We start from the raw sequence: 24,100 nt of genomic DNA on the forward strand, positions 1-24,100 counted from the left end.
ACAGGCTTCGTAACGCTATCATTTTTACCATCGTTAAAGAAAGAAAAAGACAGAAAGGAAGCTTCAGGGAGTATTTATCGTCGGGAACTCCAATCTCTCGTACTAGAGCCTCTGTCCAATGACACCTACTTGGCCGCATACGGGTTGCTCCCATCGGAAAAGCTTTATATCATTTTGTCATTGGCCACAGCCTTTGCTATCGACGTGTCGGCGCCCGCATTATCTAGCGAAAGTTCTCACGAACTAGGACTGCAGTTGTGTAGCAATAGTATAGTCCGTATACACTGTAAACGAAAATGTACCCAGCTGGGAGGTCTTGGGGGATGATGCTCCCGCCTAACTCCGGTGACCTCTCCCCAACTCGAACACATCGGAATTTGCCGGAGTATATACGTTCATTCACCGCCGTTGTCCTCCCGCGGGCGATGGAGGGAGGAAAAGGGCGCCCTTTCCCTGATTATACTCCGGAGCTCATGCCGAAAATACTCCGGAGCATCGCTCAGCGGCTTTCCATTGGCTGCTGGAGGAGTGACGTAGGCAGCCTCGCCGGCCGACCGGTTTCCACCAACACCTCCTAGACAACTCCTAGACTGGTTTTCAGGCTTGCGAGCAAGAATTTGACGACACAAGCCGCCGGCCGTCCAACCCGTCCGACGAGTTTGCTTACCTTGCATTCCAATCCCCTGTCTCCTCCTCAGTGACCCTGCCTGAAGCGCGTGTGTCCGCGTCGTAGTGCAGCGAGGATTGTCCGAAGCCTTCGGCCGCGTTCGGAAAAAGGAAATCGTTCCGCGCACCTTGCGGACATTACAAGCGACTACAAGCGTCAACGAAGGCTGTCATCTCATCGACAGCAGCAACTTGTTGTGGGACCCGGCCTAATCGCGTGATGGTGCCGTGCAGCAAACGACACTTTGTGATCTCGCGAGTGGCGAACAAGCGGGCGGTCGTGGGTGCGGCGCAAACCTGGTGAGTGAGCTCTTGTTAAATTATCTCCGTGATTTTTGTCGAAAAGTGCTAAAATTGGGTACTGTTATGTTGGTAACCAAAGAGGTTGCCAAGACTAGGTTGGCATTACAGGATGACAGTAAAAAATCCAGCGGAAATTTCGAAAACGCTTTGTTTGGACCAGGTGTTCTTTTTTTAATATGGATAACTGCGGCAACTTAAACACAACATTGTAATATTCGGAGCGCGGAGTGATTCTAGCGATATGCATTCATGGAAAACATCATAGTTGTGGGTTAATTCAATAGAGAGTTATTAAGTGATAAGTAAATCTAATTGGTAAAGAGATATTGTTGGCCTGGTCAGTATAAACAAAAGGTAATTTTTGTCCTCTTTCGATATTAATATACGCCAGATCGGGGTCTATCATTAAGTGGTAATATTCTTGATCTTTCATATAAACGGAACTAATAGGACATGAAAAACTGAAACCAGTATTAATTTTTTTATATATTTAGCGAATTGAGCTAGAGAAATGTGTTTGATACAGATTTTTAGAACGCATATACGTGCTCATTTTGGCGAAAAAAATTATTTGATATGATAAGTGGCATCCGAAATATCAATGTAGAAATGTAATTAACACTTCGGAGAATGTGGTCCGTCATTAAAAGAAAGGGAGAGAGGGGTGTCGAGACCACTTTGTGGGTGACGGGGAATGCGAAAGGAAGGCAGGGGTCGCTTGGCACAGAAACGGGTTGGGGGTGGAGGCGCGGACTAGTGGCGTGTGAGTGCCAGAAAGGAGCAGGCGCTTGCTGCGGGGACGCGGTGCTTGGTGTTGGCTGCGCTTCATTGTGCTCTCGTCGCTTGTGTCCTGCGCTGCCGAAAGGCCCCGGGAACCAAGCCCGAGCAGACAGGCTGAACTGCAGGCGGCACAAACAGCTATGCAAACAGGGATAAAGCTGGGGAGTAGATCCAGTTCCATCGGTTCCCGTCTGCAATCGCCGTCGCCGACGGCCCTCGTTGCATCAAGCTACATGAAATACATAGACTGAAGATAGCTGTTGAAATATTAGAATCCGCGACGCATCGAAAATAAAAGGAAAGCAAAACGGGAACAGGAGTTTGCACGATGTACACCGGAGGAACAACATGTGCGATCGGCGAAGCATTGCGTAAAGAAAGCCGAAGATCGAATAAGAGACGTAGGCTATCCTTTTCAAATGTTGGGAGACAATGTTGACATGTAGACAGAATAACAAGGTATTAAATATTCGGCAGATCCTACGCCTTGTGGGAATCGGTTTCATGCGAAGCAGTGAGCGAGTAGTTCTATGCTGCTTTTTTTTGTGTGTGTGTTGGGCCAAGCGTTACGAGGTGGATCGACGTGTTTTTCTAAGTGCAGTAGTTGTGTACACATCGTCGTCTTACCAGGCAATAACTATTTTGAAAAATGTCCGTTACGAAAAGTTCATGACAGAGCGGGCGCAGCAAATTAAGATTGACTTCTTTGTGATATTGTGTACTTTATGTGGTCCGTTTAATTACTGCTGCTCTCTCAAACTTTAGTATTGACTATGCTGTAAGAACCTGGGTGTTCTCATGGACTGCCACCCTGTATGTAATTTAATCAGTATCTGTGGCTTCAGTGTCCTCAGTTTTCGTGTTTGTGGCATGACTTAGTTCTCATGTACTACTTTTTTGCTAAATTATGCAGGAAGAAATCAGCTGAATCCTTGCGTCGTCAATGAATCTGATGGATGGTTCGTCGTGGATGGTTTCCGGCGACTACGCTTCCTTCGTTTGTTGTGCATTCTTTTGCAGCATTCTGGGCTTCGTTTCGACACGCTCCGCTTAAAACTTGAGCGCTGTTGGTTTCACGTGATCTGACTTCTGCTTTGTTTTTTGGTGGCCTTTTGCATATTTGTTTCTTGTATTGCTTTCCCAAATGCTGGCTCATGAACAGAAAACTGCAGCTTATTGTGAATAAATGAAATAATAAGAACTCACGTGTTCTCTTGACTTTCATCTGCTAGAGGTCTGTGGATAAAAGTATACAGTGACTCTGCAGTGTTTTGATGAGAATTCCCTTATGTAACCAACGCGTGACACGATCAGCATAGAGTAAAGAAACTGTAGCAGCGAAGCAAAGAGTAGAATACTCCCGATGCATCTCACTGAAATTCCGTCCGGACGGAGTAATGAGATTCGTAAAATACTCCGGAGGTGACACGAAAAAACTCCGGATAGCCGGAGTGAAACAACGGCGAAAAATACTCCGAAGGTGCCACGCAGTCACTCCGGCCAGCCGGAGTGAAAGAACGCCAAAAAATATTCCGGAGGTGCCGCGCAAAAACTCCGGCCAGCCGGAGTAAAAGAACAGTGAAAAATACTCCGAAGATGTCACGCAATAACTCCGGCCAGCCGGAGTGAAAGAGCGGCAAAAACACTCCGGAGGCGCCACGCAAGAACTCCGGCCCGCCGGAGTAAATGCTTTACTCCGGAAGTCCGGAGTATAAAAAACTCCGAATGGGGGGGTCGCTAGAGGACAAGCATTTTACTCCCACCTGGGAGTAATTTTTTTTTACAGTGTACACTTTTAAAATCTACTCTGTATCTACTTTAAGTTTTCTGTTGTAATGTAACAGCGATCGCCTGCCACCGGCTGTTGTAAAGAATCCTTGTCTTTGTATTCCCTTCGCGGGCCCGTCTGACAAATTGCTGTCGCAGATGTCGCAAAGTGCACAGGCCACAACGGCCGTACTCACGTGTTGGATCTTTCGCGCAGCTGCCGCTGTGAATTGCGGAGTTCTCCGGTGCTGTTATAGGTTGCAGTGCTATACTTGTGTCCCGGAGAGCCAAAGAACGAACGCATCAAAGAACAAAAAAGCGCGCATTTCCAAGAAACGGTTCGCCCATTGAGTGTTACGAAACAGGCTAGGTTGGACCTCGTTGCCAGGCAGGCAACAGAGCCCCCTCTGACCGGGCCATGTTGAGCAAATCGCAGTCTTCGATCTCTCAGGGTTCCGTGCGCGTGGAGCGCAAAGGCGACTGGTTCAATTGAGCTCGGTAGCCGTGCCTTCTCTGCGAGTGTGTTCCCTTTTCTGCGCTTTCCTTTCTCGCCTCGATCGCTTTCCCGAGATTTCGACAAGAGGGAGAATTGGCCTCTCGCACCGCTTCTCGGTCACGGCGCGCTTGTCTAGAAAAGAACACGCCTGTGAACGAAACGCCAGCCTATACTTCGGAGGGAGAGAGTCCGTACGTGCTAGATGCAGTCCGGATTCCGTCGAGGTCCCCGTGACTTTGAACCTGAAAACGGGAGTTCCCGCATTCTCCTCACCGAACTTTGAAGGCATTTTCGTAAATGCTCATCGAGTGCATGTTGATAGTGGGCATTATTTCGCATTTATTAAGAGGTGGGGGGGGAGGTGTCATATCGCTGCCCCCTTATCTTTCTGCTGCCCCTTCTATGTTTCTGAGTGTAGGATAGCAAAAAAGGATGTTCTGTTTTCGTAAACCTTTATGCGTCTCTCCTTTCCTTCATTCTTCTCAACTTGCTGGTAATGAATACACTTCGGGGATCTCCGTACAAGGCGCGTGCGACGGTGCGTTATTCCAGGATTACGTTTAAGCATACCCACACTGTATGAAGTATCTCTAAGGCTGCATTGATAACCACAGTATTAGAGTTAGCACAAGATAAGTGGATAAGTCGACTCACTCACTCACTCACTCACTCACTCACTCACTCACTCACTCACTCACTCACTCACTCACTCACTCACTCACTCACTCACTCACTCACTCACTCACTCACTCACTCACTCACTCACTCACTCACTCACTCACTCACTCACTCACTCACTCACTCACTCACTCACTCACTCACTCACTCACTCACTCACTCACTCACTCACTCACTCACTCACTCACTCACTCACTCACTCACTCACTCACTCACTCACTCACTCACTCACTCACTCACTCACTCACTCACTCACTCACTCACTGAATCTCGAAGTTGGCTGATTGCCCACACTTAGTAACTTTTTCAACTTTCTTTTAGAATCACCCCTCCTTTCTTTTCTTAATACTGCACCGATTCAGCTCCTTCAATGCGGAGGCAAGCACAGTGCTCCGCCATTGGTCACGTTCGCGCCAACATCGCTAATTTTGCGCGCTTCCGTTCAGAAACAACACGGCCGAGCATTATGACCACACACTGTCGATGTAACGCCGTTCGAAAAACAGAGGGTCCGTGCGCGCCGGCAGAGAAAACAACGAGCGGGGCAACGGTGTTGGCAGCACGCCGAGATCCTTATACCGATCTGCCGCCCATGCACTAATACCGCGCGAAGGACGTTTCCCCTTGTGAATGGCAAGTGTCTTCACTCACATTCACGTCAATCTGCGGAAGCTAATTAGGTTGAGTGGGTCGCCGCCGAAGGAAAAGCCCATTACGCAGACGCTGCGTAAACACGGGGCCCGAGAGTCGCCGCGCTGACCGAAGGGACAGCGCAAATATTGAGAGGAATGAAAGAAGCGCCACCGTCCCAGATATGAAATCTCTTTCTATTTTTGGCGCGAGTCAGTACAGTAGTAGCTTCGTTATGGGTTAACCGGGAGCACAGAGGGAAACGAAATGAAAACGAGATTCTTGCTTTTTTCATTAGCGGTATAGAAACGCTAATTTAGGAAAAACGAAAAGCTGGAGGCAAATAGAGAGTTTTGTGCCTGGATATCACGTCGCCACAGTAGCCACTTTTTTTCCCTGTCTGAGCTACGCAACCGGTTTAGCAGTCGCGCGAGGTTTCATTGGCAGATGATGCGAATAATCTTTAAATATGCGGAAGGCGGGCCTTGTGAGTTCCCTTGTCTCGTAAAGTAATGTAGAATGCCGCTTTCACAGTGAAAGTTTGTATCTCTATAAATTTTGCATGACTCTCTGCATAATTTACAACAATGTCTTGTCAAGTTACACGTACTGTAGTCGGGGATGTCGTATGCACGCCGGATTGATCATATTTGCCCCCTTGTAAAGCTCTCCGGAACTTTAAGGTTATGTGTGCTGTTGATCCGTGAGTTCCAGTTACCTTCTGTCACATCAAAACTAAATGCAATATTTTTACTCAATCTGTTCACTGTCGTACACTTAGTGCATGCCATATTGTGTCACTCGCATTTCGACAGGAACGTACTTGTTCGATGGGTAACGCATTTGGGACGGTTTGTTAATGATTAAAAGTAGAAAAAGAGCTGACTAACAACGAAATGTGTTTATTCTTCCAGTCAGCATATACTCCACCGCTATCGTTTCGTTGCGAGAGTGGTGGAGTATATGCTGACTGGAAGAATAAACACATAAGGTTGTTAGTCAGAGCCATGGTCTTTTTTCTTTCTTCGTCCTGTCGTTTTAGGGCCGTTTTTCTACTAGTATTTGTTCATATTTGGACTTTGGTTCACTGTTGAAAGGACCGACTGGCCAATTACAGTATTGTAGTTCTTCTTACAATTCTTCATCAAGCACCTGTAATCATAATGAACGCAGTGTGGAAAACTGTCTGCAAAGTTCTTGAAGCGTCAGTGACTGGGTATCTAGCGGTCAGAGAAGGCACTCTGAAGCCGAGTGTCTTACCCACTGGGCTAAACCAGCGCCTGCTAGACAGCAGGTCTGTGTACTCTGCTTTATGACATCACGCTACTTGTGGACCGAAATTTTGACGTCACCGCTTTCGTCACGCCGGGCTCGGCAGTGGAAATGTCGGCCAGTATGGTGTATAAATCTCTCACACTCGCCGGGCATCGCTGCTGTACGCGCCTGCCGGCGTTGGTGGCCGCTGCTACTTTCTCGGTCTGTCGTCGCGCAGGGCGTCAGTGGCGTTGGCACCGCAGGCTGTTTGTGATTACTGGCTGGGTCGTTCTACTGGACAGTAATGCTTTAGCTTTGCAACTCACACGAGGTGCTCAGATGTGCTCGGACGTTTTTTTGTATACTGTAGCTGCTAATGTAAGTCATGACGTATGGCGACCTGCAAAGATTGTAGGGCTGCCTCCGAAACACTGAAATCCCGCAACGATTAGGTACCTGCTGTAGCACGTAAGCGATTGCATCTTGAAGAGCCACAAGTTCTGCTGACCTCGACGTCGTAATTTACTGTTGCAAATGATGCATGGTGTCTAATAGAATTACTACCAGAGCTGTTCAAAGTGCTGGTAGCAAACGCACACCAGTGGCAAGGGCATGTGTGATACACGGTTGTCATCTAATTGAACCCAAATGCCACTGCACCTCAAGGAAGGGCGTGGCGTGATTATTAGGTCATCAAAAAAATATTAAAGTCAGCCCGGACACTCAGAAGCATGCAATGAGTCTGCAATGTGTTCTTTTTTTACGCAATACAGATTTTTTATAAAATCCCATGACAGTAAGGCTCCTGTAGTTTTCGTACATGAACTCCACGTCAACGCGGAAATGCTTTGCCGCAGTTAAAATGACATTGATGCGACTGATTAAGAAAAACTCGTTAATAAACCTCTTAAGTTTCGACTTGAGGACAGGATTTTAGATTAGAAACATGCAGTGCGTGCCAATTTATGACATACCCATTTTTTAGAAATCACAAAAGTTGCACGTAATTAGAGATATTCGTAATCGGATTTTAAGGCCGATACTGAAACTGACCCCGCCCGGCGCGCAAGAAACGCTACCACTCTGTTACGTCAGACCGGAACTACACGCGACAAGGAACTGACGAAATTTAAATCAAGGTGCCCGTAGCGGAATCTCTTCAGTAAAATAGACATGCATTCTGAAATACCTAAGCAAACAGCTGATAGGGAACCTAAGCTCAAGGTTGGGGGCGACGCTCGCGCTGCCGATCTATGCGTTACTGGGCCCGTGTTCTCAAACGATTGCAAAAGGCGATAGTATCGCGTTTGGTGACATAGAATCTGATGCGTTCAATAGCCGAAGAAACACTTGTCCGTGACGTCATTGTTGCACTGGCCCTTGGTGTTACGAATGTCTCACAACACAGGAGTGAGTGTACCGTACGAGCGCAGAGCGACCTGAGTGCGGCGTTTCGAGCGTATGCTGGCTTCTACGCAGTGGCCAGGCTTGGCTGTGACTACTTGAAATATTGGACGTGTTGAAAGTGCTTTCAACGTTTTTTTGTGCGATTGTTTAATGCACAGTATAATATTTAAAGAATACAGCTTTGTGTGAAATGTATTTCCGTTCAGAGTTTAACACGGCTTACTCAGAGAGTTCAGCTGTATAGTGTGCCGCCGCAGCGACGTCGTCTAAGGATCTCAACATGTTGCCGGCGCGCGATAAAGCACGCGAGCAACGCACGGTTCATGTTCTTGGAACGTTCAAACCACGAAAAAACACGCGCTGGCAAACAACGAGTACTGAAAACACTCCAAGATAATGCTCGCTGAAGGCTTCAGCGTAAAAAACGCTTCGCACATCCACTGAGGATTGAATACTATATAGAAGCTACCGTATATGTCACTTAAATGCCAGACTTCACCACCAACCGACGGTGATAAGGTGTGTTCGTTTATTCCAGGCATGTCAGGAGCGCCGTCGTCACGTCGACGGAAATACTAGATAGCGCCCTCACTTTTCCGGTTTAGCTCAATAGCCATCAGCGCGCACCAAAGTCGATACTTTTGCAATCGTTTGAGAATACGCCCCTGGGGATAGACGCTGCCGGCGAAGGCAGTTTGTCGCCTTATTTGGCAGCGGAGGCGGCAAGAATACGTGCGCGCATGCGCTCCTCATTCGGCCCGGAGCACTGCTAGTCAGCAATAGTTACGTTGTGACGCACCACAGATGCAATCCGAGAGGTTTGTGCGTGCGCGGAAGTGGGGGTGGTCGTGTTGTGGCGATAGAACGTGCCGTGAATATTCCCTGTTGCGATAAGAGCAGTGGCGCCGCTCGACGTTGCTTGGAAGCCTATTGTTTGCCTGCGATGTGTGGCGCTTATCTGTTTCTTTCCTAAACGATAAACACGCGCGAAAGACTATTTCGCCTGTCTGCAAGAAGCGCCGCAGCGGCTGCCCCCGAGTTTTATGCTTCACAGGGATAGAAAAAGGTGATATCACGTTTTTTTTTTTCTTTTTCCGCATAGCTCGAAAGAAACAGATAAGCGCCGAACACCACATGCAATGGTAAGGTGATCCGCTGGCGCAACTGAGATAACTTGCTGTTTTTCATGAAAAGGTAAGGCCGAGACTCGCTTTCATTCAAATTCCGCCACTTCCTTATCACGTGTAGTTCCGGTCTGACGTAACTGAATAGTCGCGTTTTTTGCGCGCCCGGCGCGGTCAGTTCGGTACCGACCTTAAAGTTCGGTGATGGATATCTGTAATTACGTGCAACTTTCCTGATATCTACAAAAATTGGGAAGGGGCGAAGTACGTAGGGAAAGGTGTTTGAGCTCCACCAACGTGAAACTGTGGAGGGGCGAAGAATGCAGTGTGCGCCGGTGTTTCTCACAGCAAAATCACTGCTATTGGGCAATGAGAGACAGAAGAAAGATAAGACACAGAGACCCGCGGCCCACTTTTAGTTAACGTGCACGCTGCGAATCTTTATTGTTCAACTACGCGCAAGAGGAATCTCCCACCGGCACTACATTGCAGGTCAAGATCCAGTGCCTATATATATACGGGGTGGCCGGTGCACGGTTGTGCAGCGCGAGCGGTCGGTTTTTTCAAGAAACTCGCTGGCAGAAGCTGCCTGCATCGGCTTTGTCTCTCGCGGGCGAGGGCGCGTTCTCGTTCTTCGCGAGCTGGTAGTTCAGCGTTCATCGCAGAAAGAGCGTGTCTATAGTCAACGCACGCCGTTCGCTCTCTCTCGCCACACTGCGAGCGCTGCGGCGATGGCGTCCTCTCTTGCGCTCAAGCAAATGGACAGGACACGAAGATGCAAGCAAGCAAATGGGTCACGACGATGCACGCGGCCACAGCAGACAACGATGCACCGCCGACAAGCCGAGACCCTAAGGTGCTTCGCCCCTAAAAATAGGTATGCCATACATTGGAACGCACTACAGCTTTCTAATATAAACACCTGCCCTCAACTCAATAATTAAAAAGGTAATAAACCAGTCTTTGTTAATTAGTCACGTAAATGTCATTTTAACTGCTTCAAAATATTTCCGCCTCGACGAGCGGTTCGTGTGCGGAAACGACAGGAGACTTACTGTCAAGGGGTTTTATAAGAAATCTGTATTGTCTAAAATAAAAAACAGCCTGTACATGGTCGAAGCCGCCACCGCAGGCGCAAAGGGTACAGCTCAACTTAGAGACGTATAGGACTATCGGTACGTCGCCTGTCTACGTCAGGCGACAGCTTCACCGACTGTTCACCGAGCTCCCCATTCTCCCTTTCTCTCTCTCTCCTTTTTTTTTTTTGAGCCAGCGGCGCCGCGCCGTTCCGGCTCGAAGGACTTTGAATGACGTTCCATTTCCTGAGTCGACGGGTACCGGAGGCCCTTCTTTATCCCTGCGTCGACATCAATGCCGACTGGGGTGTCGCGATCGCGACTGAGGTTGCCGCGGGCTCTTCTCTCTACGACGGTCGGATGCTTCGGATTCGCCGGACCCTTCGAGCCGATGCGTCGCGCTTTGTTGCTTCCGTTCCTCTTGATGGGCGTCTTCTTTCGACATCCGCATCTCCTCTTATGTCTACCCGACGGGCTTACGAAGAATTGTGCGCGATAGCCTTTCCAAGCTTTATGCAAGCGGTGAATCCGGGCGAATAAATTGCGCTTACGCAAGACCATTGTTGGACCACATGCATAGGCGCAACGTTTGTTCTTTTCCGTCCTCTTTACGTGGCACGTACTCACTTTTCATAATCCATGCGCCACTGTCCTATAGGCAACGCTCGTTTTGTAAGAGTGCGCAGGAGATTACATCCGGCAGATGTGCATGCTGCTCTTGTACGCGAGGGTCGCAAGAGGTGATATACCTCAGTTCACCTATCCCGCTATTATTTCTTTTTTAAGACGAAAGCCTTAGATGCCTCATCAAACCGCGAAAATTGACCGGCGTCCCGCGCGTCCCCTTTGGCGGCGTCAACACGAGTGATGCAAAAAATCATCACGTGATGACGTCACAGATTGCCAAAATTTGTTACCTCATCATGCCGTCACATAACGTGACGCCACATGGTGACGTCATCACATGGCATCGTCGCTTGGTGAAAGGTGGGCTGATCCCGGAGGCTATGCAAAACAAGGTGAGGTGCAGAAAGCTCACAATGCCTCCGATCCTGGAGGCATTGCAAAATCACGTTACTTGCAGAAATCTTTCGGAGGGGACGCGGGAGGTTCAATACATCGACTTAGAAGAAAAAGAAGGGGATGGCTTTCGCCTTCGAGTCGACTGAGGCGGATGCATCGGGGACCCTTTAAGTTTCTGTCCTGGTCCTATCTGTGCAACAAGTATACTTCATGCGAGTTGAGGTAAAAAGCAAACTGGGAATAACCACATGGGCATTTCATTTCTGGTTACTGAAGTCAACGTGTGCAGGCACATACAAAGGAGCCGTCAAGTGAAATCTCCTCTGCTGCATTATCAAGGCGAAAGCCTTAGATTCCTCATCAAACACGGAAATTGACCGTCGGCGGCGTCAACACGAATGATGCAATAAAAGCACCACGTCATGACGTCACAGGTTGCCAAATGAGAAGATAGAAGATGGCTGAGAAGAAAAAGAGGATGGCCTTCGCTTTCGAGTCGTCTTTGGCGAATGCATAAAGGACCCTGTGAGTTTTTCAAACAGCGCAGCTGTTTAAAAACTCGCAGTTCAACTTCATTGTAAACTCACGTTAAACTTAATTGTAAGAAGTGTGCTGCCGCTTTCGATTGAGGCAATGCGGTATAATCGCCCTATGTTTTACGCAAGTGAGTTCCCAGAATCTGTGTTAGTACACTGCCTTAGCACAATCACGATACACCTGGTAGGACAGAAAGGCGGCAGGAGCATTTACAGCATAGTGAAACACACAGCGCGAAATTACGACGGGGACACAGGAAGGAAACACACACAGTGCTGCACACTTCATTTACAGCAACCACAAAGCCTTTCTGTACCGAAATGAAAGTAGACACCGGCCCATATAACATTGTTCGTTTACTAGAATAAGTGCTCTCTTTGCCCTTGCCTTAGGCATTGCCTTGTAACGGCTGTTTTTCTCGTATCAGAAGTGTGTGTATACGACGTATTCCCCACACATTCTTTTTTTTTTTCAATTAGCCATTCTATTTCTCTAATACAAATGTTATTCCGCTAGCTGGTTTGTGCATGGACATCCTTGTCTGCTTTAATCTAAAGCAGCTAGCAGGGGCGTAGCCAGAATTTAACGCGAAAGTGTTTTACGCTGGGATCCACCAAGGCTTTCGTGACGTATTTCCGTCACGGAAATACGTCAGCAAAATGAACGCCATCAAATGACAAGGAAAAAAACTATAAGAAAATGTTACGCTAAGAGGAGTCGAACCCATGACCTCCCGGTCCGCGACGACGGCTGGCGGGAGTTTAGGCCACTGAGCTACCGCCAAAGACATAACGGAGTCTACATGAACGCGCCTTTTATGTTTCACACTTTCGTCTCACAGTGCTCTTTGATGGATAGAAGGATGCTATGAGCGTCTCCTTTATAACGGGGCGGTGACATGTGTGCCATTTGTTTTGTTTGTTTGGGGGGATAAGGTTCGAAGAGCCCCCCTCCGCCTCCAGGTATGGGCAGTCGAGTTAATGTTTTTTGTGTGTGTTTTCTTTAGCATAACGTAGCTTCCATATAAGCTCTTGCGGTTAATCACTGAGTGATACAAAGTAGCACGAACTTTATCTCCACCGTGACACGGAGGCTCTATCCGTCCAAAACAACTCTCCGCATGGCTGAAACGCACCGTCGCCCACAGCCTCCTTTCCCGAGGTGGTGCCACTGCGCTCGCTGGTTATACGCTTGCATACGTGATTGGGAAACACGCGAATGCCGTGCCGCTATACGGAGGCCGCGGCGAGAGCTCGCGAAAGCTGTTTGCTGGATGCACAACGGCGCATTTTAGCCATAGCGAACCAAGAAAGGAGCGAAGCGTGGTTACGTTGCTCACTGCGGAGCCGCACTCGTTGCCAGGCATCGCACGTTCTGGCGGGGTCTAAAGGCGTTTTCCATGTAAAGGTCGCACGGATGGCGAACGCGTGAACGGGACGCGTATACTTTGTACGTGCCCAGGAGTGCAGATGGTCGCAATGCGACGAAGTAAACGCTGAAGAGGCGAAAGCCCCGCGTAAGTAAACATCCAAGAATGCGCCGACGGCACGCGTACGCTGCACTCGGGGACGCGCGCAGAGGCGTCGGAGCGCTTGGAATTCCCGCTTGTCATGCTTCTTTGGACAGTCGACAATGCACAGAGCAGAGCGTGTTGCTAGTGGAGCTTTAAAACTATCCTAACGTTCGAGCTGCAGGAGGGAACGGCAGCACAGACAATTTTGCATTTTTCCCCCTGTGTCTGGAGCGTCAGACAGGGAACGTTTCTTCTCTTTCCCTTTTAGATTTCTTGCTCAGTTACTATAGTAGGTGCGCTTTTCTTTCCTGTTTTATCTCACCTTTTATGTTGACAGCCATGAAACAAATCCGATTCTCGCGCTCACATTTTCGGTATTCGCTGACAGCGACCGAAGTCTGAACCGGGAAAATACTTCATTTAGGATACTGTATATGTCACACGACGATACGTATTTTAAAACGCTCTTTTTTATTTGCATTTATCGTGTGTCATCGTAATTGCTCCGCCACTTTTTTCTCATGTCTCAAAAGCAAGTAGCGACACAAATGTTTTTCCTCACTGGATCAAAGAATAAGCTGTCCGAGGTACGCCATCGGACCGGTGGGAAAAAAGAACGCGTGTAGTGGACGTAGAGAAAATGTACCCTGTCCGTCCAGTAGCTGGCAGTGTCGATTCCAATGGTTGAAATCTGTGTTTTATTGGCATTAACATGTGCTACGTGCATTCTCGCGCCTTTCTTCGGCTTCTTTCCGACGAGGGGGGAAATGTTCGACCTCTACAGCGAACTTATCGTATACATATGTATAGAAGTACTGTTGTAAAAGCCGTGTATGCTAAATTTGCATGTATTGTGAAAAAAGACGTTAGCAGAGGCTGGCACCTGGCGAATCGAGATGTCTTGTTCACTCCAGCACCCGCCTTATTAGAAAATGACCGGCTTCGTATAAAGTACGAAGTACTCATATATATATATATATATATATATATATATATATATATATATATATATATATATATATATATATATATATATATATATATATATATATATATAACCTCGCCTCTGGAGATCCGCATTTTCTGGGTTCAGTTTCCTTTTAGTCTGTGTTGATGTCCCTGTCTTTCATTTCCTTTCTTTTATATTCCTGACTTTCTTCTCCATTAGCTTCATACCCGCGCCGCTGCAGCCCACTGCTTCCTTCTCTTACATTTCGTTGTTTTCTAGATAAAATATTGCCACCATACCTGATAAAAATTAAGGCACTCAGCTTCTTGTTCTTCACTGTGGCTTCGGGTATCTTTATTGTCACCACTGGCTAGTTTTTCCGTACGTCTCGATCTGCTTTCGCGTACAAATGACTGCGTTCTTTGTTCAAATCCAGTGCCGCGTGTTGTCCATTTTTCTTTTATTAAAACCGGGTGAACTTGCACTGTTTCAGCGATGAGCCTATACCAACTTTCCCGGGTTTATGGTGGACGCGGTTCCTTCTGATACCACCTCCGCCATAAACCACGGTTTCAGTCTTTTTCGGCATGATCCCGTGATCGCACACTGGACCAAACACGTACAGGAAGTTTTAGGGCAGATATTGCTCGCGTGGGCAAAGTTTTTTTTAATTGGCTTTATTGAAGTTATTGCGACAGTGCGAATGGTTTTCTTTTTTTTTTCTTTTTTTTAAAGGCAAGCTTTGTGTGCAGCGATGTATACTGAAATTATGAAATTGTGCGGAGGGGCCGAAAGGCCCTGCACGGGGTACCGTGCGGTGCTGTGTGCAGAAATCTGCGGTTTCGGCAAGCTACTAGAGTCTTTTAGCAAGTTACGGAAATACGGTACGCAAATGCGGTAAGGCAGTACGGTAGCGCTCCTCCTTTCCCGCTCGTTGTGCTTAACACCCGCTCCCAGTCAAACCCAGTTCAAGTGATAGGCCCCCCCCCCCCCCACCCAACTACAGGTTCCTCGTTAACAATGCGTAGGCTGACAGGCAACACTGAGGCGTGACTGTAAGCGGGCCAGCAGTCGGGTGATGAACAACGTTTATTGCGGTTGAAACGAAGTAGATATAGGAAAGAATGGTGACGTAGCAGGTCACGTGATTTTAACGAAATGGCTGGTTACGTCAGAGTTACTCAGCCATGCTACATCTCCCTTTTCTTGGGGAAGAAGTTAATTACACAGCTCTTTCTGGTTGTGGGTAGCGGCAGGGCTCCCGGCGTGTCCTTGTGCTTCTACGTAGCTCTTGAGCGGGCTGGGCGTCGTCTAGTCGTTCGGACCCGTCACGAGGACTCTCTTCGGTATGTGTAGGTGCGTCTCGCAGATGCTCGCGAGTACGTCTAATTTCCTGGCCCTCCTCAGTCTTCACCACCACGGAGCGCGGCGTCTCAGCTGGCCTGAGAAAGACCGCAGGTGTCCAGGTCCTTTCGTGGGTATCGTATGTAGTCACCCTCTGGCCAGGTGACAGGGGTGGCAGGTTCCTGGAGCGGCGATTGTAGTAGATCCTCTGGCGTTGGCGAATTTCCTGAAGACGGTTATGGACGGCTCGGTTGGGCACAGTCTCCGGCACCAGGTGGCTTGCGGGTACGGGCAGCATAGAGTTACTGTATATGCTGCCTTTAGGTAGCAGAGTTGCGCATAGGTCCGCCATCGTGCCCGCCGTGGCATCCACGCTAAGCAGGAAAGCCACCTCTCTAGAATGTAGGAGCCGACGCGGCTGCTGTTGTTGGTGCTGTCCTCTCGGTCCAGCGGCTCCGTGAACCTTCTCGCTCGTTTATAAAGCGTCGCTGGCGCAATGACTTTCGATTCGAAGAAAAAAAAAAGAATGGAAAGCTCGGAGAAACAATAATTTGAGATGGAACAGGTGGAGATGGAACACTATCGCAAATATTACTTTTGTTTTAAATGGCAATTAGAAAAAGTGCGACGGTCACGATTCTGGACCAATTAAATTCAGCCTAATTATTCGTTTCACGTAGTTTTGATGCAGCGCTTCAAAAGATTAAGTGAAAAGCTGGAGAAAACAGGTGCTAAAATTATCACTGTGTTTTACAAATAGCGCAAGCTAACGAGAATTTCGCGTACGTCTAGGTAGATGTGGCATATAATAAACACTCGGTCATGCTTCAAACTTTTATGCTGCACAGTGCTCGGAATGAATCATGCTGTTTTGATAGACCTGTAAGTTTCATATTCACACACATCGCCTCCTTCACACAGTCACTCGCGCATATTTTTACCGTTTTGTCCCGTTCGATTTTTAATCAACCTTTGACCAGTGAGAGAGAAGTGATATATATCCTGTTCGTTATCGCCGGCTTCTGACGTCTCATGCGCAGCAGCCACTTGAGACGGCAACGGACGACGGAGACAGGCTTGCCACATGGAATCGAGAAGAAGGCCTTTCCGTGCTCTTGTCGGTTCGTGCAGTGGGGAGCGCAGCATCCTGTCATTGTCGCAACTTCCCAACACTGAGTCAGGGCGCTGCGCCGCGCAGACGTTCGCAAAAACGGACAGCAGAAGACACCACCACAACAACAACAAACAATCCGAACTCAGCTGGACTCTTGCGCTTCGCCGGACGGCTTGATTTGGCTTGATACAGCGGTGGTGGCGCGGCGATCGCCAGCACCCGCGCGGCCGTGAAGTTGGCTTTCCCTAAAACGGATGCTTCTTGCGCACGTGAGCGCGCTGGGCGAATGGTGGCGCGAGCGGCGAGTTCTATCAGAGGCGCAACTCTGCTACCTAAAGGTAGCATATACAGTAACTCTAGGGCAGCAGGGTCCTCGTCTGCCTTCCCATCAGTCTCTGCACAGGGGATTTCAAAATAGAATCTCGCGGTGTATTACGCCATTCAAGCAGAGCCATGTGGAAATCCGGCGTTTTGAGAGAGCACTTTTTTAATAGTTTTTTGGCTTCTTGCACGGCCCTCTCCGTCATACCATTTGAGTGTGGATGATATGGGCTTGAAGTTACGTGGGTAATGCCGAGCCTATATAAAAAGTCTGAATTCTGTGCTGTTAAATGGCGGCCCGTTATCGCTGCACAGTTTAAGCGGTAATCCATGAATCGAAAAAAGTTCTGTGCTCCGGGACTTCAGCTAATTAGCAGTGGTATGGCGAAATTCCTTAATCTCAAAAAAGAAGGAATAGAAATCGACAATAATGGCAAACTGTCGGCCCCCGTAAAAGAATAAGTCCATTCCTACCGCTTCCCAGGGCAGGTTTGGAACCTCATGGCTCAAAAGCGGCATCTTTGCGTTTCGTGGCTGATGCTTTTGGCACATTTTGCAATTTCGGCAAAATTCCTCTATGTCGCTTGCCAGGCAGGGCCAGAACACGACGCTTCGTGCCCGCGCTTTCATTTTATCGGCTCCGGGATGTGCGACGTGCAAAAGAGCCAATATTTCTGCTTTCATCGAACTTGGTATGATCACCTTGTTGCTGCGGAATAGAAGCCCGTCTTGTGTGTGTATTTCCTCCTGATAAGACCAGTAGGGGCGGATGGCTTCTGGAACCTCGTGCTTGTTGTCAGGCCAACTGGTCAGCGCATATTCCCGCAGCTTGGAGAGAACGGCATCGTTGTTCGTTGCTGCGAGAATACTTTTTAGACGGGGTTCCGAGGCTGAAACAAATTCCAGCACATTTACTTGAAACTGCGCAGCTTCCTCGCACATGCTCACTTTACTCGGGAAACGCGACAAAGCATCCGCAAGAAAAAGTTCTTTGCCTGGCTTATACACCAGTTTGATCGGATAGCGCTGCAGGGTCAGCCTCATGCGTTGCAAGCGGAGGGGACACTGATGCAGTGGCTTGCTAAGTATCGGTACTAAAGGCCTGTGGTCGGTCTCTACAATCACTTCTGCTTGACCAAAAACATACTCATGAAACTTCGTACAACCATGCACTATCGCCAGCATTTCCTTCTCGATTTGTGCATAGTTTTGTTGCGCCTCAGTGAGCGACCGGGACGAAAAAGCAATGGGGCGTCCGTCTTGCATTAGAACTGCGCCGACTCCTAATTGGCTTGCGTCGACCGAGAGAATGAAAGGCTTTTTGGGGTTGAAGAAAGCCAAAACGGGTGCTTTCGTCAAAGATTGACGCAAGGTCTCAAAACTCTTTTGTTGCGCCTCTGTCCAAACCCATGCAATATCTTTACGCAACAGTGTTCGAAGCGGAGCGGTTACCTCTGACATGTTGGGAATGAATCGCTGCACGTAATTCATCGTGCCAAGGAATACTTGCAGTTCTTTCTTGTTCGTCGGTTCAGGCATTCCCAGTATGTCTTGTACCCTCTCCGAATCAAGGCGTAGGCCTTCTGTAGTGAGGATGTGTCCTAGATACCGGACCTCTGGCTGCAGAAACGCACTCTTCTTGGGGTTAAGTCGAAGGTTGTGCTGTTGACAACGGGACAACACGTTTTAGGCTGCGGTCGTGCTCGTCTTTAGTTCTGCCCCATACTAATATGTCATCCATCACAACCGCCACACAGGACAAGCCTTCCAAAGCGCGGTGCATTGCTGCTTGGAAAGTTTCGGGGGCCGAAGCTATTCCAAACGGCATCCGAAGGAACCGATAGCGACCATAGGGAGTGCTCATGGTGCAACGTTTGGAGCTCGATTCGCTAAGCCGAATTTGCCAAAACCCTGATGCCGCATCAAGCGTGGAAAAGAATTTTGCACCGGCAAGCCTAGGAGCGACATCATCCAACGTTGGCATGGGATAGTTTTCCCGGAGAATGGCTTGATTGAGCGATGTTGGGTCTAGGCAGATTCGAACTTTGTCTCCTTTAACAACGGTAACCATGTGGCTGGACCATTCTGTAGGCTCAGTTACCTTTCTTATGACGCCTTGATCCTCCATACGCTGAAGTTCCGCCCTAGTCTTGTCCTCCAGGGCCACGGGGATTCTCCGAGCCGGTACGACGACACCCACGGCGCCGGGCTTGAGTTTTATCTCGTACTCGTAGTCCTTGAGCTCCCCCAGTCCTGTGAAGACATCTGCAAAGGGTGGTGCCGGCGGGTAAAGTTGATCGACATCTATGTGCTGTACCCGGCGGATAAATTCAAGGCGTTCGGCTGCTGAACCGCTCAAAGTCACTGGTACACTTTGCTCTATGATGTAAAATGTTTCGAGGACCACCCTCTCATTGGCTGAAAGCCGCAGGCGCACTTTTGCTTGGGCGGTTGCCTTGTGGCCGAAAAATGATGTTAGCGCGACTCGGCAAGCCTGCTCTGGTAGATCCGGTAGCTTTGCGACGTCCCTCCTTGAAATGACACAACAATTCGCCTCCGTGTCTAATTTGCAAGGCATGGGTTGTCCTTCAATGTCCACTGTCGCGGTCCAGTGGTCTGTGTTGAGCGTGCTCACCGTTAACGTTTGCGAAAAAAAATCGTCGTCGGCGTCTGCGCATAATTCCCGTAGTTCTTTCTTCTTGTGGGGAAAGGATCGGGAAGGCGGTGCCGATTTGCATGCTCGGGCAAAGTGGTTAAGCCCTCCGCACTTATTGCATCTTCTACCGGTGGCGGGGCATCTTTCGCCACGGTGTGCGCGATAGCCGCAGCTGCCGCATGCATCCCCTTTCTTTGCCACTGCGTTAACTGCCGTGTCCTGCGCTGTCTCCGCGGCTTCGCAGATTTCAAGAAACTGCTGTTTCCCTTGCTCTTGCGTGCGACAAATCTCGACAGTCTTTTTGTACGAAGGGTTTTCCGCAATCAATTTCTGCTGCAGGTTCTTGTCTCGAATACCCAGAATAATACGACTACGCAGCATCCGGTCTTCCATTACACCAAATTCACAGTTTGTGGCTAACATTCGTAGCTCCGTCAGCCACTCATTGAAAGGTTCGCCTTCCCTTTGGTTTTTGGACCCAAATAGAAATTCATGATAGGTCAAGTTTGTCTCCGGTTTGTAGAACTCTTCAAACTTGGCAATTAGGACGTCTACGTTATTTTTGTCCTCTTCAGCCTCAAACGTGAAGGTGCTGTATACCTTCCTTGCCTCTTCGCCAATAATCACTAGCAACGTGGCTGCTTGCACTTCTTTCGCTTGTTTTGTCAACTGGGTAGCAGTGGAAAATAGCGTAAACTCACTCTTCCAAGTTTTCCATGTAAGCCAGGTGTTGCCCGATGTATCCAACGGCTTTGGCGGCGGCAAGATCGTTGACGGCAAAAGGGCTGGCGGCATGGCCATTTCCGTTCGGCACCGCTGCCACCATGTAAGCGGGCAAGCAGTCGGGTGATGAACAACGTTTATTGCGGTTGAAACGAAGTAGATATAGGAAAGAATGGTGACGTAGCAGGTCACGTGATTTTAACGAAATGGCTGGTTACGTCAGAGTTACTCAGCCATGCTACAGTGACAACCCCACAGTAATTTTTTAAAATGCTTTTGTGGTGTTGGGGTGCCTTCACCGGCAAAAGCACAGCGAGCGGGAAAGGGGGAGCGCTACCGTACGGCCTTACGGTATTTGCGTGCCGTATTTCCGTAGCTTGCTAAAAAACTACACTCTTTATACATGAGGCAAATTTGTATGTTTATTTAGGATGCCACGTAGTACTATGCCTAAAGGCAGGCTTTCGAAAAAAAATAACGAAAAGTAAGTCTATTCTACTCTAGGAGGGGGAGAAATTAATCAAGCTGGTTCTCTTGATCTCAATAGACAGCGCCCGGTTTCATAACGGCTATAACAAATCGTCATGGGACACGTTATGTGTCGGATGGAGTTTTATGTAAAAGTACACACCGCGGCGCAGGTTCTCGAATGGGAAAGAAAGAAGAAACGGAATCGATCGGTTGACCGGTCTCAGGGAGATGATCAAAGGTTTCTTTTTTAATTCAGTATTTCTGGAAGTGACAGAAATGATGTACGAATATTTAACAATGTTACGAAATACAGTTCAGCCCCCCCCCCCCCCCCCACCCGCGGTACGCGCATTCAAACGTCCCTTCCGATAAGGGGCGCTCAGGTTCCATTGCAAGGCCTGACATCGAGGCAACGTTGAAATCAAATTACCAAGTGGTAATTGCATTTGGGCTTCAGGCTCCTGTCAAAGAATCGCAGAACTAATTTGTGTATTTTTTTTCTCCCAACATACTGCCTTTTTAATGAACGTTGGTGGGGGAAATTAGCGTGCAGCGTCTGCATGGCCGCACCAAAAAAGTAACAGACAAGGCGGCGTTTGAAACGCTGTATCTGATATGACAAGCGATGCAAGCGCATGTAGCGCAATGAAGTATATAGACCACACATTCCAACATAAGCAATACGATTTTAATGATCATCTTGTGGTCTTGCGTGCTTTACGTACGTCGTTAAGGCATGTCCATCAGCGCCTCGAACTCTTATGTTGATGCGGATATACAACGTTGTAAAACGTTTTTTTTTTTAAGATCAACTGTTTAAGACAACGAATAGAGCACATGTCCTTGTATGTACGTGCATAATGTGCATAATGCTGTTTTACTATGTATAGCAGCATGTAATAGAATCAAGCCTTGTGCATGCTCCTAGCATTTTCGTATTTATAGTCTGGTTGCCTTTTAGCGTCGACTGCTTAGACTGTACAGGGCAGCCTAAAGGCTTGTTCACACCGGCGACTAGCACCGGTCGCGCGATCGTTTGCGACTGGCGGTCAAAAAGCGACTCAAAGCGACCGATGTTCACACCTGCGCGCGACCTATATGCGTCGTCACATTGAATTCACGTCTGCTCGTGTGCAGCTCGCATTGCCGTTGCCCCGTAAAATAGGCTGACGTCCTGTTCCTGCGCATCTGATTGTTTCAGAGGTTTGCGTGCAGTCGCGCGACTGAAAAATTGAGCAGCGAGCGACTGTGCCAAAGTAGTCGCTTTGCGACCAAAACGGCCATTTGCGACCGTTTGCGACCAACTTAGTCGCCGGTGTGAACGGGCCTTAAGACACCGCTTACGCCAACTCTTATTGGCTGAAAGTTCTTGGCTTCCCGAGACAAGGAACCCATTGTTGCCTACTTGGATTCTCCTCTCAATCATTTCATATATATATATATATATATATATATATATATATATATATATATATATATATATATATATATACTCATACAAAGAGAGATAGATAGTGTGGAAGAGCTTTGAGTGGTATGGAAAACAAGGCGCGTCACCAAAGAGTAACACGATCGTACGGCCGACTTTATCCCATGTTTATACTTCCTATATTTCGGTTCCACGGAAAGCGTATTATTCGCTCTGAGCATACAAGAGTCAGCGGAGCGAAGCTGGCGTCGGAGATCCGCGAAGTTCTTCCTTTTTTTTTTTTTGAGCTCGAAACCAGATACCGTACATGGGCCGCGAAAATGACACTTCCTTGTTGTTTCTGTAATTCGAGCGTTTCCTATCTCGCTGTCGTTGCTTTGCTTTCCTGATAAAACTGAACGCTTCGCCTAAGAAGTCCGCTGTGATCGTCGTGACCAGCATACACATGTTATTCTGAGCATAGATCAAAACGCTGGCCGGCGCCCGATATTACTATTCCACTACGTGAAGTATCTCACAGGGTAAGGTGGTGTCACAGTATTAATTCCCGCCAAAGAGTGCGATGATACGTTAATTTTATAACGGTGGTGGTTTAGTTTGCCCGCCTGTGTGCGTAAATGTGCGAATAACAGCCAAACTGGTCGATTTGAACAACGTCGGCGATAGGTGCCGCGGAGCAGAGGAAGGCTCGGGAAGCCGAACGTAAACGTCAGCGTCGGCAAGCAGTAATTCAAACGCCTCGACAACCACCGCCTCATAAGTCACATAAGGGAAACGTAAATTCGATGCGCACCCCCCGCGATGCTTTCGCATCCCACCATTGTGGGCCGTAAGGGGCGATGATGTGTAATTTTTCAGTACGTGTAGCGCGCCGCCGTCACGTGTGTGCCGTGACGCCGGACGCCGGACGGTACATATTCCGCCTCATGAGTCACGTAAAACTTTCGCCGTAATAAACGCGTTACGTTCACTTTGTGTGTTAATACTGATTGGCGGTACCACCAATCTTCAAAAGCTGTTTTAGAACAACCAGGGCACATTTTTGTAGCGTAAAGAAGCTTAGCACTCAATGCTAAGCTTTTTTGTGCTCGCCTTCACTTCTTTGAATATATACGTTTTGCTCAGATAAACTGAGTCGTGTTCGTCGTCAGCCGTGGTAGCCTGGCACGGAGCGAACAATGCTGCCGAGTTGAAGTAGAGCAACACATCGCCAACTGGAGGGAGTCGGTATTGATCAATTCCGAGCAATATCGACCAAGGCAGGACGCGAATAGCAGCCATGTCTTTCGTAATCTAATGCTCTGTCGGATCTCTGCTTTTCATAATCAATACACATTCGAGGCTCCGTCTTGCTCAGTCGGCTAAACCGCCTCGTGACGGGGCCATTCAGCGGAAGCCTTTGTTGACGCACTGGCTCCGTCAACCTCAGAAGCGGCCACGCGAGTGGGAATAACGTCTATTCTTGTTCCATATATTTATTATGAATATAAAAACTATGCTGTCGCAATTTTTGTAAAGCTGGAAAACTAGATTTTCAGTCTGTTGAATGGACGCGAATTACATACATAACTAAATTAAAATGAAGCACTCCGGAGAGTTTTGTACAGATATTTTAGGCTACTCACGTACTGCTGCTCTCTTTATGTAAATACTCCTAGTTTATTGATTCTGTGCGAATCTACAGCAGCGTGGTACAGCGTACTACTTTCACCGTTGTATAGATATCAACCGCGGTAGTCTAGTGGTTACGGTGCTCGACTGCTGACCCGAAGGTCGCGGGATCGAATCCTGGACGCGGTGGCCGCATTTCGGTGGAGGCAAAATGCTAGTGACTCGTGT

The 24,100-nt window shown here is 48.3% G+C and overlaps 2 protein-coding genes across 3 annotated transcripts in view; one reads left to right on the forward strand and one right to left on the reverse strand.

Annotated features, from left to right (window-relative positions):
- LOC119393244 (diacylglycerol kinase beta) overlaps nt 1–24,100 on the forward strand; it is a 405,235-nt gene that overhangs the window by 59,262 nt on the left and 321,873 nt on the right. The window lies entirely within an intron of this gene.
- LOC125758530 (uncharacterized) lies at nt 17,018–20,406 on the reverse strand. Its single transcript, XM_049415865.1, has 2 exons — nt 19,084–20,406; nt 17,018–17,056 (listed from the first exon to the last, which is right to left on the reverse strand). Exons 1-2 carry the CDS (start codon nt 20,059–20,061, stop codon nt 17,018–17,020), a joined length of 1,017 nt encoding a protein of 338 aa, XP_049271822.1. The 5' UTR covers nt 20,062–20,406.

The sequence above is a fragment of the Rhipicephalus sanguineus genome, chromosome 5 (assembly GCF_013339695.2).
Source record: "Rhipicephalus sanguineus isolate Rsan-2018 chromosome 5, BIME_Rsan_1.4, whole genome shotgun sequence".
NCBI lineage: Eukaryota > Metazoa > Arthropoda > Arachnida > Ixodida > Ixodidae > Rhipicephalus > Rhipicephalus sanguineus.

Excerpts from the sequence above, each read along its gene's own strand:
- LOC125758530 (XM_049415865.1), bottom strand. The coding sequence starts at position 20,061 with ATGTTAGCCACAAACTGTGAATTTGGTGTAATGGAAGACCGGATGCTG. Across the intron at positions 17,057-19,083 it reads ATCAAGGCGTCATAAGAAAG|AGACTGATGGGAAGGCAGAC; the intron begins GTAACTGAGCCT and ends TCCCCTGTGCAG.